The sequence below is a fragment of the Leucoraja erinacea genome, chromosome 32 (genome assembly GCF_028641065.1).
Source record: "Leucoraja erinacea ecotype New England chromosome 32, Leri_hhj_1, whole genome shotgun sequence".
NCBI lineage: Eukaryota > Metazoa > Chordata > Chondrichthyes > Rajiformes > Rajidae > Leucoraja > Leucoraja erinaceus.
Window position 1 is genome coordinate 19,926,652 of NC_073408.1, and position 16,286 is coordinate 19,942,937.

At 45.1% G+C, this 16,286-nt stretch overlaps 1 protein-coding gene across 2 annotated transcripts in view; it reads left to right on the plus strand.

Moving 5' to 3' along the window:
• ei24 (EI24 autophagy associated transmembrane protein) overlaps positions 1-16,286 on the plus strand; it is a 57,816-nt gene that overhangs the window by 14,252 nt on the left and 27,278 nt on the right. The window contains exons 1-3 of one of the 2 annotated variants that reach the window (XM_055660849.1): positions 2,302-2,441; positions 10,547-10,674; positions 14,983-15,131. In XM_055660849.1, the coding sequence (XP_055516824.1) occupies positions 10,633-10,674; positions 14,983-15,131 (191 nt within the window). In that variant the 5' untranslated portion in view covers positions 2,302-2,441; positions 10,547-10,632. Of the gene's footprint in view, positions 1-2,301; positions 2,442-10,546; positions 10,675-14,982; positions 15,132-16,286 lie in introns of those variants that run through there. The other variant, XM_055660850.1, reaches the window with a different exon arrangement.

Genomic DNA, 16,286 nt, shown 5'->3' on the forward strand with positions numbered 1-16,286 from the left:
GCACACTGGGAGATGAGTAATGCGGTTGGAACTTTTGAAAATTCAACCCAACTTGATGAGTATCTGCTGCTTCAAAGAAAATTTGAGATTAGATGTTTTTGAGATTAGATTGTTTTTTAAGAAGTGTTATGATAAATGGCCAAACTTGAGTCAATACTGAGTGTTGGTTGGATTTTCCCTTAGTCTTTGTTATGGAGCGGACACAGCAGTGAAACCCAGTGAAGATAGCAGCGGAATTGCCAGCCAAGTACAGCAGTAGGTGCCTTTTCTATTCACTCCTAATCAACGGTGCGTGTTGGGGTGGGAGGGGAGGGGGGGGGGGGGAAATGCAGGTTAAAAGAAACGGAGGGGGGAAGTGTGACAATGTTTCTCTTTCAAAAGATTCAGCCTGGCTCTGAATGACTTCTGCCCTTTATCTACTGTAATGTTCTGTCCATCTAGTTGTGAGTCATGAACATGGCAAACACCAACTGAACTACGAACTATAACCATATAATTACAGCACGGAAACAGGCCATCTCGACCCTTCTAGTCTGTGCCGAACACGTATTCTCCCCGAGTCCCATATACCTGCACTCAGACCATAACCCTCCATTCCTTTCTCGTCCATATAACTATCCAATATATTTTTAAATGATAAAAATGAACCTGCCTCCACCACCTTCACTGGAAGCTCATTCCACACAGCCACCACTCTCTGAGTAAAGAAGTTCCCCCTCATGTTACCCCTAAACTTCCCTTAATTCTCAAGTCATGTCCCCTTGTTTGAATCGTCCCTACTCTCAGTGGGAAAAGCTTATCCATGTCAACTCTGTCTATCCCGCTCATCATTTTAAAGATCTCTATCAAGTCACCCCTTAACCTTCTGCGCTCCAAAGAATAAAGCCCTAACTTGTTCAACCTTTCTCTGTAACTTAGTTGCTGAAACCCAGGCAACATTCTAGTAAATCTGTCTTGATTGCTCCAAGGGCTACTTGAAGTTGACTTCTCTAACTTCAGGTAGCCTTTGCTTTCTCTCTCCATCCCCCACCCCCTTCCCAGTCAACCCACTAGTCCCACTGTCTCCACCTATTTTCTTTCTTTGTCCTACCCCCTCCCCTGACATCAATCTGAAGAAGGGTCTCGACCCGAAAAACATCCCCAATTCCTTCTCTCCATAGATGCTGCCTCACGCATTGAGTTACTCCAGCATTTTATGTCTACCTTGCAGATTGCTTCAGCAGATTCTGTTCCTAGTTCTGGGAAATTGCCATTTGATTAAAAGTAATGTGTTCTGTTTTTTAGGATTTTGGAAGAGCGCCGCCGAAGAGTTTGGTACGTTTACGTTATGCAAATATGCGCATTGTTTATATTACTAAAATGTTGTCTGCCGAACTAAAGTACTGTTCTCCTGAGGCTCCAGTGCTGCGACGGTCATCAAGACGTATTAAACCTCCTGACCGTCTCAACATAAATAGGAGGGGAGAATGAAGTGGGCGCATGTGCGGAGCTCTTCTAGAGTGTGCGCATGCGCAGGACATTTCTGGAGTGTGCGCATGTGCGAAGTATTTTGGGTGGGAAAAGCCTGCGGAATCAGCCATGCTTGCCAGACGTTTCTGAGTTTGTGTATTGCAGAAATAAGTTGCTTATAGCTTAAATAAACTTAGTTAATTACGAGTAGTGAAAGTTTCATCTATCTCATAACATAGTGTAATTCAATACAAAATAATAGCAAATTGATGCTCTATCTAGAGCTTTTCAGCGTATTACATCTAGATCCAGATCCAGATAATAGTTAAAATAAAAATTTTAAGGTTATTAATGTATCATGTAGGCTAGCTGAAAACGGAAAAAAACATTCAAATTAAGGATGTTTCATTGGAAATATATTATAAAATAATTATAAATAATTTAAAACACTATTAACATTTATGACAGAAATTAAAATGTGTGGCGATCTGTCGTGGAACAACCCCATTGAAGAAGATTACAGTGGTGACCCAGACCTTGTTGCTTGTTGCTAAGGGCCCCCCATCACAGTTCAAGCTTCGGGCCCCAACATGTAGGCCCGCCACTGATCTCGTTTCCACACCTTACCCTTCCATATCTCTGTGTCTCCCTCTCCCCTGACTCTCCGTCTGAAGGAGTGTCTCGACTCTAAAAGTCACCCATTCCTTTTTCTCCACAGATACTGTCTGACCCGCTGAGTTACTCAGGCATTTTGTGTCGAACGTCGGCGTGAACCAGCATCCGTCAGTCACACCTGCCTCTCGCCGCCGTCGAAGAGGATGCCGGGCGTTGTAGTCCTCGGTCAGCGGACGTGGTGACCGCTGCATGCCGGGAGTTGTAGGCATTTAGCACCGAGTGAGACTACATGTCCCAGCGCCCTGCTCTTCGCGCATGCGTGGCAATGGGACGATGGCCCGGCCTTGAGTGGACAGCGCTCGTCCTGCGGGGGATGAGTGAGTAGTGACCGGCTGAGTGGAGGCGGGGAAGCCGGGTCGAGGGTTGTGGGTGGGGGTGAGCGGAGAAGGGGTTTTGTTGACAGTCGTGGAACTGGTGGAGAGGAAGGGAGCGGCTCCTGGGTCATTGTCCTCCCTTTCTCTCACCCCTCTTCCTCCCTCCGCTGCCTCTCCTCTCCCTCTGCCCCCCTCCCCCCCTCCCTCCCTCCCCCTCTCTTCCCCCCCCCCCCCTTCCCCCCCCCCCCCCTTCCCTGTCCCCTCCCCCTCCCCCTCCCTCTGCCCCCTTCTGCTCCCTCCCTCCCTCTGCCCCCCTCCCTCTCTCCCCCCCTCCCTCTGTCCCCCTGCCCTCCCCCTCTGTCCCCCTCCCCCCTCCCTCTGCCCCCTCCCCTCCCCCCCTCCCTCTGTCCCCCCCCCCTCTGTTCCACTCCCCCTCTCCCCCTCCCCCCCCCCCTCTGTTTGGACCCCCTCCCCTCCCTCTGCCCCCTCCCCTCCCCCCATTTAATTCTCTTGCCTTTTCCAACCACGCCAGTGTGAGGTTAGGTAAAGGAGAGAGACCTACCCTGTTAAAGGGTGTCATTCCTTTGGGGAGAGTGTGAGTAAATAGGATTTGAATGTGGTTCTTTAAAAAAAAATATTTAGACATGGAGACCTATTTTACCAATGTAAAAGTTATCACCTGCTTCAGCAAAGAGGTGACAGGAAATGGATAAGAATCTGCCAGGACAGGAATTAAGTGTACCTTGTGGGTTTGTAGTCTGTTTTTGGTGATGTTGTTAAGAGTGAGATGATGTGTGACGTGACTTCCTTTGTATAAAGTGCCAGAATATGCAAGCTCTGACAGCTATCGATGGGCTCTGTTATAGATCTAAAATCTATTCAGTTTCATATAATGCAGGTTTCTGTCTAAGTGCATATGACGATGTCTTAGTGCAGGTAAATGCTATGCCCCCCCCCCCCCCCCAAAGTAATGCAAGGTTGTAAACATGTAATCATATAGACTGGGAATTGACATGTCTAAACCACCAACATTCTCTGCTGAAGTTGCTCTTCAGCGGATACAGACTTTACCTCGCGTTATACCAGAACTAGGGTGGCATGGTGGTGCACTGATAGAGTTTCTACCTACCATTGCCAGAGACCTGCATTTGATGCTAACTACAGCTGCTGACTGTGTGGAGTTTGTACATTCTCCCTATGTGGGTTTTCTCCAGGACCTCCAATTTCCTCCCTCTATCCAAAGACATACATGTTCGTAGTTTAATTGGTTTGTTAAAATTATAAATTGTTCCTCGTGTGTGTAGGATAGTGTTAGTGTGGGGCTGTTTGCTGTGGGCCGAACGGCCTGTTTCCACCCTGAAATTCTAAATCTAAACTAAACTATTGAGGGGGGGGGGAAGGGGTATTGGCATAATTGGGTATTTCCCATTGGGTAATTGGAAATTACATGCAGGTTACAATCAAAGGTTACAATGACACAACCAGAGCCTGCCTCACAGCACCAGAGACCTGCGTTCAATCTTGACGTGGGGTGCCCTCTGTGTGGAGTTTGCATGCTCTTCCCCGTGATCATGTGGACTACCTCCAGGTGCTCTGGTTTATCTTCCCTGCTCCTATCCCAAAGACGTGCCTATTGGTAAATCAGTTGGCGGCTGTAATTTGCCAGTTGTGTGCGGGTGAGTGGCAGAATCTGGAAGAAATTGATGATCATATGGAGAAAATATAGTTGGATTATATTAATGTAGGATTGGTATAAATGGGTGGTTCAAGGTCAGTGTGGATTTGCTATATTTCTTTATGACTCCATGTTAGTGGTTGTAAATACCGGTTGACACTGGCTCAAATCTTCCTAACAAAAGAAAGCAAATCTCTCGTGTTCACCACTCAATTTTATTTTGTTCTGGTTTCATTTTGTCAAATATAACCTATACTTCTGTTGAAAGAAATTGATCTGTTGAACGATGGGACTTATGCACAGACATTTTTGAGAATCAAGAAAGCATGTACTGCATATGGCATATAAACTACAGAGCTCTTCAAACTGAAGAGTATTTTATTGTCTGAAGAAGGGTCTCGACCCGAAGCGTCACCCATTCCTTCTCTCCAGAGATGCTGCCTGTCCTACTGAATTACTCCAGCATTTTGTGTCTACCTTTGATTTAAACCAACATCTGCAGTTCTTTCCTACACACTGCAGATGGTGGTTTACACTGAAGATAGACACAAAATGCTGGAGTAACTCAGCAGGACAGACAACATCTCTAGATAGAATGAATGGATGACTTTTTGGGTTGAAACCCTTCTTCAGACTGAGAGTTAGGAGAAGGAAATGAGAGATATGGAAGGGTAAGGTGTGGCAACGAGAGATCAAAGGGGACGAAGAACAAGGGAAATGTAGAATAGATCATTGTATAGGATGGAACTGCAGATGTTGGTTTGAACCGATAGACACGAAAGGCTGTAGTATCTCTGGAGAAAATAAATAGGTGACGTTTTGGATCAAGACCGTTCTTTTCCCTTTCCCTTTCCCCTGCCTCTCAACCTGAAGAAGTCAGACTGGTCGGAGAACTGGGATGAGGGTGGGATGGAGTGTGAGCGTAAAAAAGGGTTACTTGGTCAATATTCATACTGCTGGGTTGTAACCTGCCCAAGCAAAATATGAGGTGCAATTTACGCTGGGCCTCAGTCTGACAATGGAGGAGGCCCAGGACAGAAAGGTCAGTATGGGAATGAGAGGATGAGTGAACCGGAAAATCATATAGGCGGACTAAGCGGAGGTGATCAGCGAAACAATGCGGCTACAGGCGAAAGTACCTAGGGAGGGGACGGTTTGGGTTGGAAGAGATGAAAGGTACTTTGTATCACAAGGCTATATCACAGTTTCAGTCTGCAGATGTGATAATTGCCCACATAGAAGATTTTGCATATTAATAAATATATTCTGCAAATCATTATGCAATGATTTATTTATAAAGTGTCACATATTTCATTAGAATTTATTTTGGAGAAAATACATTTCTGATGAGTCACTTTTACCTTTAAGTTTCAGCTGCAGAACTTTGATCAGTTTTCAAACCTAACTTCCTTGTGTTTACCACCTCCTAAAATCTGTTGCTAAGTAATTCAGACTCCAAAGAGATTTGTAAGAGGTGCTGCAGAAATGCTGCTGACATTTTCTCTCGGCTGTGGTACCATTTTGTAATAATTTGACTCGCTAGAAGCACAATGTTGAACGTTGGAACTGCTTGCTTTATATGGCTATAATGTCATTGTCAACTTTACTTTTCAAAGTTTCAACTGGCAGCCGTTCCGAATCTCCCTTATCTCATCACTGAGAAACGAATGCAACCCACGGAAATGGAAATGAGTCAATTCTCCCCCCCCCCCCCCCCCCCCCCCCCCCCCCCCCCCGCTGCAGTGTTTGTCCACCTCAGTGTTGAAATCTGCCACAGCTCTTTTCCAAATTGCACAACTGTTCCACTCATTTGGCATGGTTCTAGGGTACTGTGGATGGCCCATACTAATGGTGGCAGCTGTAACATCGCACTTGGGCCTGGCAACATTCCCTGTGCAACAGGAAAACAAAGTCAGTCAGGAGAGATTCTCCATCTATCTTGATCCCATACTGAAAAGGGCCCATTAATTCCTACTCTTTGCTTCCTGTCTGCCAACCAGTTCTCTATCCATGTCAATAGGGTGATTTCACTAAAGGTCACTGGAGCGTAGATCCGCACCCACGTGACCAAAATTCTCAAGTGGAGGACACTCGAGGGTTCGGTACATGTTAGTGGATGGGAAAAAACGCATTTTCCCACCCGTTAAAAACATAGAAAACGGCGAGGTTGTGAGCTGCAATTTACTGTGCCAGTCGGGGTGACCGTGAGGCACAGCTACCTAGATTTACAGGGAAAAAAAAAGATAGCAAGTAAGGTAAATTCAAGAGGGAACTGGTGCCGCCAAACTGGTGGAAATGAACAGCCGACATTTGCCGTGGATATTTACAGGTCCAAAATATCGGGAATTATCGCGTTTGCTCGCTGAATTTCATCAAAAGTAAGGCATTATTAACTTACTTTTGATAAATTCAGCGAGCAAACGCGATAATTCCCGATATTTTGGACCTGTAAATATCCACGGCAAATGTCGGCTGTTCATTTCCGCCGGTTTGGCGGCACCAGTTCCCTCTTGAATTTACCTTACTTGCTATCTTTTTTTTTCTCCTGTAAATCTAGGTAGCTGTGCCTCACGGTCACCCCGACTGGCACAGTAAATTGCAGCTCACAACCTCACCGTTTTCTATGTTTTTAACGGGTGGGAAAATGCGTTTTTTCCCATCCACTAACATGTACCGAACCCTCGAGTGTCCTCCACTTGAGAATTTTGGTCACGTGGGTGCGGATCTACGCTCCAGTGACCTTTAGTGAAATCACCCTATACTCTACCCCCTTTACCATGTGCTCTAATTTTGCACATTAATCTCTTGTGTGGGACCTTTGTCAAAGGCTTTTTGAAAGATCAGATACACATTGAATGATCAGTCCTAAGGATGGAGTTCCCCTGGTCCTCACATTTCACACCACCAGCCCCCACATCCAACACATCATTCTCCAATATCTCTGTCACCGCCCACCAGTCACGTCTTCCATCTCCCCCGTTTCTGCCTTTCACAGAGACAGCTCCCTCCACAGCTCCTTGGTTCACTCATCCCTTCCCACCAAACTCTGGGCACTTTCCCCTGCAACCAAAGGCGATGTAACTCCTCCTCTAGTCGCCGAGTCTACGCATGGTGTCATATCGGGAACACTGGATGCAGTAGATGAGTTTAGAGATAGTTTTAACCACTGTCTCACCTGGGTGCAATGCTGGGGTTCCTGGGCGTAGGCAACATATCCCCCCCCCCCCCACACTTCTTACACAATTCACGCTCTTCTATCCTTATCTTGCACGTTTTTTTTATTTTATGAATTTTAAGTGCAATTTATATGTACATTTTTTTTAATGTTTGCATGTGGTTGTGATATTGCTGTAGGCAAGATGTTTCATTGCACTTGTACTGCACTGAACTTGTGCATATGGCAATAAACCTGAAATTGGGTATTGGAAATGCCTTTAGGCAAATGCATAAGATCTCCATCGCAGGTGATAGACTACTGACTGACATCAACGATAAACCCACTGACTCCCATGGCTATCTGGACTACACTTCTTCCCACCCTGCTTCCTGTAAGGATTCCATCCCCTACTCCCAATTCCTCCGTCTACTCCGCATTGCGCCCAGGATGAGGTGTTCCACACCAGGGCATCAGAGATGTCCTCATTCTTCAGGGAATGGGGATTCCCCTCTTCTACTATAGATGAGGCTACCACCTGGGTCTCTTCTATACCCCGTGACTGTTCTCACTCCCCATCTCCCCACTCGTAACAAGGGCAGAGTCCCCCTTGTCTTCACCTTCCACCCTAACAGCCATCACATACAAGAGTGGACGTCGCTATCAAAACATGGAGGGGAGGGGGCACACGCACACGCGCGCACACACACAGAGATCCTGCCTGCGGATGAGGCGCAGGTCTGTGCCACGTCTCCCTCCTCCAATCATCGCTCCCTATCCTCAGTCCTACCCCCCACTCCTCCCTCCTCCAATCATCGCGCTGAATCATCATGTCCTGCCCCCATTGCCTGCTGACCGACGTCTCTCTTGTCCAATCGGCGCCCTAGATCATCAGTCCCACCCCCACTGTCTCGCGGAAAGTGGAGATTTTAAAATCCGGATCACAAAAACTTGGGGGGGATGTCTCCCACCTCTCAAAACATGGGGGGTTCTGACCTGGTCACATACAACAAATAATCGTCCGACATTTTCGTCACCTCCAATGTGATCCCACCACTTGCCATATCTTCCCATCTCCTCCCCTGTCTGCTCTCCGCAGAGACCGCTCCCTTCGTAACTCCCTGGTCAATTTGTCCCTTCCCACCCCCCGCTCCGGGCACTTTCCCTTGCAACCGCAAGAAATGCTACACTTGTCGCTTTACCCCCCCCCCCCCCTTGACTCCATTCAAGGACCCAAGCAGTCTTTCCAGGTGCGGCAGAGGTTCACCTGCTCCTCTTCCAACCTCATCTATTGCATCCGCTGCTCTAATTGTCAGCTGCTCTACATCAGTGAGACCAAGCGTAGGCTTGGCGATCGCTTCGCCGAACACCTCCGCTCGGTTTGCAATAACCAACCTGATCTCCCAGTGGCTCAGCACTTCAACTCCTCCTCCCATTCTGAATCCGACCTTTCTGTCCTGGGCCGCCTCCATGGCCAGACTGAGGACCACCGTAAATTGGAGGAGCAGCACCTCATATTTCGCTTGGGCTTGGGCAGTTTGACTTCTCTAATTTCAGTTAATCCCTACTTTCTCCTCCTCAGCTCTCCCTCAGCCCACTGGCCCCTCCTCTTCCTTTCTTCTTCCCGACCACCCCTCCCCCACCTCTCATCAGTCTGAAGAAGGGTTTTGACCCAAAAACATTGCCTATTTCCTTTGCTCCATAGATGCTGCCTCACTCGCTGAGTTTCTCCACCATTTTTGTCTACCTTTAGGCAAATGCATGAGCTTTTATCTTCTGCAGTGAATTTTAACTAAATTACCGCTGATAACAATGATACACACCTCGGTTTATGTATCTGATTTCCCCAACCACTGCTTATCCACAAACAAATTAGCTTAGCACCTAAGCATAAAATCTGCATTCAACATTTTTTTTTTAAGTAAATCGGTGGCAGGCATTGCTGGTATGTTTTATATCTGTGTGCAAAAAATAAAATATGGATCTTTTTTAACGTGTTTTGTCAGATTAAAGTTACTCCAAAGATAGACACAAAATGCTGGAGTAAATCAGTGGGACAGGCAGCATCGCTGGAAGGAAGGAATGGGTGACTTTTTGGGTCGAGACCCTTCTTCAGACCAATTACTCCACCTCAGTTTTGTCTTCTGCAGTGTATGTACAAAGGTGGTGCTAGTGCCAGAACAATTAAAGGAGTGTTTATAAGTTTTGGAGACTCAACTGAGTTGAGGCTGACTGACAAGAGATCACTAAATAAAGTCATAGGAACACTATTAGAGTCATAGGGTCATATAGCATGGAAACAGGTTCTACGGCCCAACTTGCCTACATTGACCAACATGCTCCATCTACACTAGTTCCACCTACCCGAGGTTGGCCCATAACCCCCTAAAGCATCCTATCCGTGCACTTACCCAAATGTCTCTTAAACAATATGATGGTACCTATCTTAACTCTCTCCTCTGGCAGTTCATTCCATATACTTGCCATCATTTGTGCATAATTTTAAAGAAGTTGCTAAGGTTCCTATTAAATCTTTCCCCCCTCACCTTAAACCCATATCCCCTATTAAACGATCTCCCCTATTCTGGGCAAAAGGCACTGCATTTACCAAATCTATTTCTCTCATGATCTTGTACACTTCTATAAGATTATCCTCATCCTCCTGCACTTCAAAGAATGAAGTCCTCGCTTGCTCAACCTCTCCCTGTAGCCCAAGTCCTTGAATCCTGGAACATCCTTGTAAATATTTTCTGCACTCTTTCCAGACTAACAATGGCTTTCCTATAACATGATGACCAAAACTGACATATTTCCTATTATATGGTGACCAAAACTGACAACATTATTCCTATAATACGGTGACTACAATTATTACTCCCCTTCTATTGGAGGAGCAGCTCCTCATATTTCACTTGAGCAGTTTGCACCCCAGCGGTATGAACATTGACTTCTCTAATTTCAGGTAGTCCCTCCCCTTCTCCTCCCCTTCTTAGCTCTCCCTCAGCCCACAGTCTCCGCCTCTTCCTTTCTTCTTCCCCCCCTCACAGCAGTCTGAAGAAGGGTCTCGACCTGAAACGTTGCCTATTTCCTTCGCTCCAGAGATGCTGCCTCACCCGCTGAGTTCCTCCAAAGTTTTTGTCTACTCCCCTTCTAAACCTCTACACTGCATGGTCAAAGATGCCAGAGATCAGCGAGTAAGTTTTCTGTTGTTGCCTGATGCAGGTGCTTTTTCCATCCTATTCTTTGCTGATTCATCTGTTGATGTCATCCTTTCCTCAGATGGTAGAAATGACCGCAGAGTCCTATGAAGAAATCCTGCAATGAAGGTGGTATGATGATGGTATATTATTGATACTGCTCTGGCCATGGCGGATAGCGTTAGAACATTCCTTCTGGATGTAGTTAAGGTGAGTGTCCTCAATTAAGTTAAACCTATTATGATACCATGCCTCGAAGAAGGTTACGCACCATCAAACCTGCAGACCTGACATGAAATAGATATTGTGTAGGAAGGAACTGCAGGTGCTGGTTTATACCAAAGATATATACAAAGTGCTGGAGGGTTCTGACCCAAAAGGTCACCTGTTCCTTTTCTCCAGAGATGCTGCCTGACCCGCTGAGTTGCTCCAGCATTTTGTGTCTATCAATGAAATAGATATTTTTTGTTATATTGCTTGCCCTCAAAGAGGATGGCGAATGTTCTCTGAACAGCTCAGTAATTTGATGGGTAATTTTGGGGCTTTTAATGTAAATGTGGGTAAAATAGAATTACGGATGCTGGAAATTTGAAATAAAGAAACTGAAATAAATGCTGGAAGTGCTCCAGCAGGCAGCATCATCAGCCCTGAACACTAACTCAAGTTTTGCATTCCACAGTTGTAGCCTGACATGACTTGCTGCAGTCTGTGTTGTTTTAGTTTAGATTACCATGGAAGCAGGCCCTTCAGCCCATTGAGTCCCTGCCGACCATCAGGCGGCCATTCATACAAATTCAATGTTATCCCACTTTCGCCTCCACTCCCTGCAGTCTGGGGGCATTTTACAGAGGGCCAATTAGCCTACAGACCCGCACGTCTATGGGACGTGGGTGGCAATAGAAGCACCCAGAGGAAACCCATGCAATCACAGGGAGGACGTGCAAACTCCACACAAACAATACCTGAGGTCATGATCGAACCTCGGGCTCTGGTGCCGCGAGGAAGCAGCTCTACCATCCGCGGTACTGTGCTTCCCTATTATGTATCTGGCTTTATATTGTCACAGATGGACCAGATTGAGTGGACACAACAGGAAACGTCTCCAAAGGATCCCGGGAACCAGTTTGGAATTTGTAACAACCTAGTAGTTTCACCATTATTATTTTCATTTATGAACGTTTTAGACATGTCATATTTACACCCAAGCCTGACTGAAAGAAATACCATATCTTGCAGTAGGGTGAGTTTTAATCCTTTCGTGCACAAGCAAAACGCAAGCAATTACAGTAACTTTCCTATCCTTAGCATGCCACATAATGCTTGAGGAATTCATTTAGAATTGGGTCTTTGGCATCAGTTTAATTATGCAACAATGTGCATATCACATGGTAACAAAAAGAGAAATACTAGCCGCGATAACAGGAACCTGTTTAACACCATTGGTTGACAATTCGTCTGGGAAATGACACTGTATGGAAAATGTTGATATATGAGGGTTTTTTTCTCTCCTGCAATAGTTGCCATCTAAAATGAGTTGCCAAAGGAGGTGGCAGAAGCAGTAATGACATTAGTAAGAGGCATATGGGCAGGGCGGCTCAGCGGCACAGATTGTAGAGCCACATCACCAGAGACTCGGGTTCCATCCTGACCCCGGGTGCTGTCTGTGTGCAGTTTGCTCGTTCTCCCTGTGGCTACATTAGTTTCCTCTTGCTGCTCCGGTTTCCTCCCACATCCAAGAGGTGCAGGTTGGCAGCAAAGATCCTATAGCGGAGCAAGATCGACCACTCGTGCAAAATGCAATTGGCTGACGTGTAGTACGGAATGGAACATGGGCCTTTTTTTCATCCATTTCCGTAACCCGACCCGACTCGCAGTGTAATCAATGTTGCGGGGGAAAGGTTTGTGTTAATAAATTTAAATTCTGAAAACGAGGAGAAGATTTTTTCCAAATAACTTTTATTTTAACTAGGATGTTTCCGTAACCAGCTTCCGTCTCCGCACTATTATCCTATGGGATCTTTGGTGCGGAGACGGAAGCCGGTTACGGAAATGGGGCCAAAAATTACCCATGAATGTGACCGTACTACGTCTTTTTCGTCGAGTGGACCATCTTGCTTGCTATAGGATTTTTGGTTGGCAGGTTAATTGCCGCTGGAAATTGCTCCTCACGTTCAGGGAGTGGAAGCAAAAGTGGGATAACAAAGAACTAGTATGAACGGGCGATCGATGGTCAACATGGAGTTCGTGGGCCAAAGGGATTCTTTCTTTGCTGTAGCTAAACAAACTAAACCATGCTGTAAGAAGGAACTGCAGATGGACACAAAAAGCTGGAGTAACTCAACGGGACAGGCAGGATCCCTGGAAAGAAGGAATTGGTGACGTTTCGGGTCGAGACCCTTCTTTAGACTGGTTCGGGATAAGGGAAACGAGAGATATAGATGGTGATGTGGAGAAATAAAGAACAATGAATGAAAGAAATGCAAAAAAGTAACGATGGTAAAGGAAGGCCATTTTAAGCTGTTTGTAAGGTGAAAATTAGAAGCTAGTGCAAATTGGGTGGGGGAGGGATAGAGAGAGAGAGAGGGAATGCTGGGACCACCTGAAGTGAGATAAATCAACATTCATACCACTGTGTAGCAGCACCAAACGTGGTTAATAAACATGTTTAAGAAGGAACTGCAGATGCTGGAAAATCGAAGGTACACAAAAATTCTGGAGGAGCTCAGCGGGTTCAGCAGCATCTATGGAGCGAAGGAAATGGGCAACGTTTCGGGCTGAAACATTGCCTATTTCCTTCGCTCCATAGATGCTGCTGAACCCGCTGAGTTTCTCCAGCATTGTTGTGTACCTCTAGTGAATAAACAGTTGCTTTATTCAGGTGTCACATGTAAGTTTGGACTCCACCTGTCAGATGACCTGACGTCCACGACCAACACCACAGCACTGGTCAACAGAGCCCAGCAGCGACTACACCCTCTCCGAAGACTACGGAAAGCAGGTCTCCCCACTACACACCTACAAACTTTTTATAGGGGGACAATCGAGAGCACATTAACCTACGGCATCACTTCCTGGTTCGGGAGCTGCAAGACGTACGAACGGCACCAACTAGACAGGATTGTGAAGACCGCCAGCAGGATTATTGGTGCTCCACTCCCTTTCCTGCTGGACATATACAGGAAGAGATGTATCAGCAGAGCCATCTCCATCATCAAAGACCCCTACCACCCATCGCATCACATATTCTCCATCCTGCCATCTGGGAAGAGGTACAGGAGCATTAGCTGCAAAACCAGCAGGATGCTCCTCAGCTTCTTCCCGCAGGCTATAAGACTGATAAACGGATTTTGCCCCCTGCCAAAGTATGGCGCACCAACCACCAACCTGGACACACTGCAGCAGAGCCACTATCGTGCCGCTGCCAATCGGAACGCCTGTTGATGTTTAGTAGAGAGTAGAGTGTTTAATTTGTTCATGATATATGTATTTTTATTTCTATTTATTTTTTACTGCACACTGAATGGATACTGGTTGAGCAACATTTTTTTGTTTCCTCTGGGTATGTGAGTACTCAGGAAAATGACAATAAAGATATACTATACTATAGACAGTGTGCTGAAGAGCCTGTTTTTATGCTGTACTTCTCTGACAAATAGGTACTGAGCCTGGGTTAATGAGTAGCTGATCTGCCCAAACAGGTCCGAGGAAAGACGTGGTATTTTTTTCACTGAACTATTAAAAATGCTCTTAATCTTCACACAGCAGATAGTCACATCCTAATTTTTATTCCTTTTGATAATTGTTATTTCCAATTCAACTTGTTTAATCACCAGAGGCATGTCAAAGCAATTCTCCTTATCGTGCACCAGGATTTTGTTTCTTGGTGTGGGATGTGAACACAGCTGGTCAGATCTGTGTGTTTCATTAAGACAGTTTAGTGGCTGTGTTTCCTGCTCTGAAAGCCATGGGTAAGCCAAGTGGGTTTTTGTGCCAATTCAGTATTTCATCATTACTACTGACAGCTATTTTTAGATTCCAGATTTGTCACTTGCCTTTGTGTGTTTTGCAATCGTATTGCCACGTCTCTGGATACTAGCCTAGCAAAACCACAGTGCTACTCCTTGCAGGATCTTTTAAGGAGGCCAAAATGTATGAAGGAAGTGAAGACTGTTTCACATGAAGCCGCTTAGGAAGCTTCAGAACGAAAGCAATTGCTAAATTTTATAACATACCTACTTTTTTTATTTCAGAACACACACTTTTTATGTGAGATTTTAAAATATTTATCCCTAATTATTTTACAGTCAGACTTTACAATTTATGTTAGTTTTTGAGCTCATAGGCTTCTTCCGTTCCGCATTTCATGCCTGGGTGTCCCAATGTCATGTAAATGTACCCTATAATGGATTTTAAATCATGGCATGTTGCAGAGATCATCTATGATATGAAAGGCTACCTCTCATTAAATGACAGAAGTTATAAACATTAAGGACACCTACCCCATCTGGTTTATTTTAGGGGATAGGCGATTCTGTATTTGGAATTCGAACAATCTCCAAGCTCGACGAGCGGATTCACCAGAAGCGAGAAGAACAAAGAAAGAAGAAGGAACAACGCAGTGCACTGGCACACCGCAGGGCCCAGAGTGAAGAGAAGAAGGAGGAGAAGTGAGTAGACACTGGCTGCCTCTTTCTTACCAAGCCCATTATATGTAACATGTAAGAAAAGCATGCAGGTTTTGGTGATTTGAATTTCCCAGGTACCCGAGCTCGGTTTGATTTTACACATGAGAAGACTTCAATAGGAGCAGAAATGTGAACGTCGACATTTGTTGAATGGGGAAAGTGCACTTTACTGCTCCAATTTTGAACAGAGACCTAGATTTTTAACAGAGATATGAGCAACTTTGGAGGAATGTAGAACGTGTGATGGATAAACCTTTAGGGTACTTAAAAAAAAATCCTAATGAAAATAGCTTCATTAAAAATTAAGGTGTATGAGCTACTTTATGCACATGGTAAAAGAATGACTGGTTATGGCCATAAAGTGGAAAAGATATGAAGCAGAGGACATTTTATTTTTTGGGGGGAAATTCTTGAACAAGGAACAAAAGGTTAAATACTGATAGCAGATGAAGGGAGAAGGCTGCAGGTGAACATTGGCAGGAACTTACTTGATTCAGTGATCTAATTGATTCAAAGCTGTTCTGTAAAAATTTAAGTCGTTGAATTGACGGTATGACTGCACCACTGTTTCCCTTTTGCTGGTTTTATTTATTTTTCAGTTTTCTTCTCACTTTATTTGAATTAAAGATATGAATCTGTTTAAAGCAGAGACTAGTTAAATGGTGTTGGTATAACTTGCATTCTGAAGACATTTTAGAGGGTAACGTGGGAAAATTGCAGATACTTTCTTGTACAGATGAAATCATAATGCCAAGACATCCATCGGAATAAGTTAGAGGGATGTATCATGATCAAAATGTCAAAGAATTATCCTATGAAGCAAATGAAAACAATTTAACAATTTAAATAGTGAGAGAGATTTTTGACTGCCATGTCAATTCATGTATAAATCACCTGAATCTAGAATCACTGGAATTGAATAAATTCTGTGTACCTAGTTGTACACACAGTGGGTGGCACGCTGGCGCAACAGTGAAGTTGCAGCCTTACAGCGCCGGAGATCCTGGTTTGATCCTGACTGTCTATACGGAGTTTATACATTTTCCCGGTGACCTGCGTGAGTTTCTCCGGGATCTCCAGTTTACTGCCACATTCCAAAGATGTACAGATTTGCAGGCTAATTGGTATGGTAAAATT